Here is a 2844-nt window from a genome sequence, read left to right on the forward strand (position 1 = left end):
CCCTCGTATCCCAGCATGCCCTGCTCCTTCTCGGGACAATCCGCCCTCGTATTCCCAGCATGCCCTGCTCCTTCTCAGGGCAACCTGCCCTCGTATTCCCAGCATGCCCTGCTCCTTCTCGGGGCGGGCTGCTCTGGCTCGTGGTGGGGTGGGGGGTGAACCCCAGAACTGGAGGTTTAAAGGCAGTTCTGCCCCCCCCTCCACCACTGCATCCCTGCCCTGAGTGGGGGAGCTGAGAGTCAGGCCCAGGGAGGGGGAGCGGGGGGGGAAGAATTGGGGCAGGGGGAGCAGACCCCCACACCCTGGTCCAGCCCCTGACCCTCCCCCCACTGTGGGTTTCTGTTATGATTGTTTTGTTCTCCTCCTTTTCCCACTTCCACCATCCCCCCCCCTCGGCGCCCAGTACTTTGATGAGGAGATGGAGTACTATGAGTACCCCGACTCTTACGGGAATAAAGAGGATGGGAACGTGCCCCTCCCCACGCCTTCGGGGGGCAAAGTGGAGCAGGTAACCGGGGGGGGGGGCAGGCTCTGCTCCCCCCCACCGTCTGTCTGTCTGTCCCAGCTCCCGTTGTGTCATTGAGTCTCATCCGCTCATGCCAGTGTCGTCCGTCGGTCCATCCATCCATCCATCCATCCATCCATCCATCCATCCATCACTGCTTCATTTCACCCCCAGAGCAGGAGCGCGGGCGGCACGGGTTGGGGGGGCAGGGAATGGGGATACTAGTGGGGGCAAGCCATGCCCCTCACACATTGTAACCTGCTGGTGGGGCCTCCTGGTGGGAGGCAGAGGGGAGGAAATCCATACACATGGGGATCCCAAGGACAATGAGGGCTCTGGGGTGACCCCCGGAGATTTGGGGTGCTCTGTAAGTATCCAGGTCCCCGGGGCAGAGGGGGTCTGGGGTGACCCACGGATATTCGGGGTGCTCTGTATGTATGCAGGTCCCCATGGGCAGAGGGGGTCTGGGGTGACCCCTAGAGATTCAGGGTGCTCTGTGTGTATCCAGGTCCCCGGGGCAGAGGGGGTCTGGAGTGACCCCTGGAGATTCAGGGTGCTCTGTATGTATGCAGGTCCCCATGGGCAGAGTGGGTCTGGGGTGACCCCTGGAGATCTGGGGAGCTCCGTATGTATCCAGGTCCCCAGGGCGGACGGGGTCTGGGGCAACCCCTGGATATTTGGGGTGCTCTGTATGTATGCAGGTCCCCATGGGCAGAGGGGGTCTGGGGTGACCCCTGGAGATTCGGGGTGTTCTGTATGTATGCAGATCCCCATGGGCAGAGGGGGTCTTGGGTTACCCCTGGATATTTGGGGTGCTCTGTGTATATGCAGGTCCCCAGGGGCAGAGGGGGTCTGAGGTGACCCCTGGAGATTTGGGGTGCTCTGTATGTATTCAGGTCTCCAGGGTGGAGAGGGTCCGGGGTGACCCCTGGAGATTCGGGGTGCTCTGATTGTAACAAGCTCCCAGGGACAGAGGGGGTTTGGGGTGACCCCGAGGGATGTGGGGTGCTCCGTACACCAGGGAGTCCTCGCAGCAGCCCCTGCACCCCTGCTCCCCGTGAACTCATGCCGTCTGTGTTGTGTTTTCTTTCTGTGCCCGGCTCCTGGTCTGTGTGTGTGTCGCTGCCATCTTCATTCTCACCCTCATCACCTCCATCCTCTTCCTCCTCGCCGTCGCGGCACCAGAAACCCGCCGGGCCGGGCCGCAAGGCGCCCGCCAAGCCGGCGCCCAAGCAGCAGAAACAGCAGCAGCTGATGAGCACGGCCCCAGCCTATGGCAAAGCCCCCGGCGGCGGGAAATCCCCTGGCAACGCCAAGACCCCTGGCAACGGCAAATCCCCCGGCAACGCCAAGTCCCCCGGCAACGCAAAGTCCCCTGGCAACGGCAAATCCCCCGGCAACGCCAAGTCCCCCGGCAACGCAAAGTCCCCTGGCAACGGCAAATCCCCTGGCAACGCCAAGATGGCAGCTGGGGGGAAACACCTGGCTGTGAAAAATGCCCTGGGCAAGGCCCAGACGGGGGGCAAGGCCTACGCTGGCGCCGGCGCACCCAGGAAACACGGCAACGGGTACCAGCAGGTAGAGCAAGAGCGAGGCATCCAGATCGGTGCTGGGCCCCCCCCTGAGGGGGCAGCACGATCTGAGATCTATGGGGGGAGCATGCTCCCCCCCACCCCATCCCCTCCCCCCCAATCTATGCGTCTCGCTCGTGTCTGTTTGTCTGTCTGTGATGGGGCCATTCGGGAAACGCCTTGGCAACATAAATAAACCAGCAGATGGAGAATGTGGGGAAGGCCCCAAATCCCATTCCCTGCCCCCCTGAGCCAGCCAGTCCCTGCCCTGGGGCCAGATTGGAGCCGGTGCCCCCTAGAGGGGAAAGGTCCTGTGTCCGATTCCTTGCCCCCCTGAGCCAGCCAGTCCCTGCCCTGGGGCCGGATGGGAGCCGGCGCCCCCTAGAGGGGACAGGCCCCTGCCCCATTCCCTGCCCCCCTGAGCCAGCCAGTCCCTGCCCTGGGGCCGGATGGGAGGGAGTGCCCCCTAGACGGGAAAGGCCCCATGTCCCACTTCCCTCACATTTTCTCTCTGTGTTTATTTATCTTGCACCTTCTTTCCCATGAATGGACACCCCAAGTCCCGCTTGAGTGACAAGGGGTAGTCGCTCCCTGGCAGGGGGCGCTGCAGGGGGGCGCGATTCCATCAGCGATCGGTTTGTCTCTATGTGTCCGGGAAAACGATCCGGGATGAATCCAGTTCCGCTGTCCCTGCCCCTTCCTCAGGGCAGGGGGGAGAACAAGAATAACCTACTAATACTTCTGTCCTCTTTCTCTCTCTCCTCTAAT

At 62.6% G+C, this 2844-nt stretch overlaps 1 protein-coding gene across 1 annotated transcript; it reads left to right on the forward strand.

The window, feature by feature from the left end:
• Window positions 1-273: 273 nt before the first annotated feature.
• LOC113405879 (neurofilament heavy polypeptide-like) lies at window positions 274-2111 on the forward strand (the record flags this gene model as incomplete). The annotated part of the gene is made up of 2 exons (XM_026647171.2): window positions 274-508; window positions 1691-2111. Coding segments are annotated over exons 1-2 (511 nt in total), but the record flags the coding sequence as incomplete, so codon positions are not given.
• Window positions 2112-2844: the final 733 nt, after the last annotated feature.

The sequence above is a fragment of the Terrapene carolina genome, unplaced genomic scaffold (genome assembly GCF_002925995.2).
Source record: "Terrapene carolina triunguis isolate 2854851 unplaced genomic scaffold, T_m_triunguis-2.0 Scaffold51441, whole genome shotgun sequence".
In the NCBI taxonomy this organism is placed as follows: domain Eukaryota; kingdom Metazoa; phylum Chordata; order Testudines; family Emydidae; genus Terrapene; species Terrapene triunguis.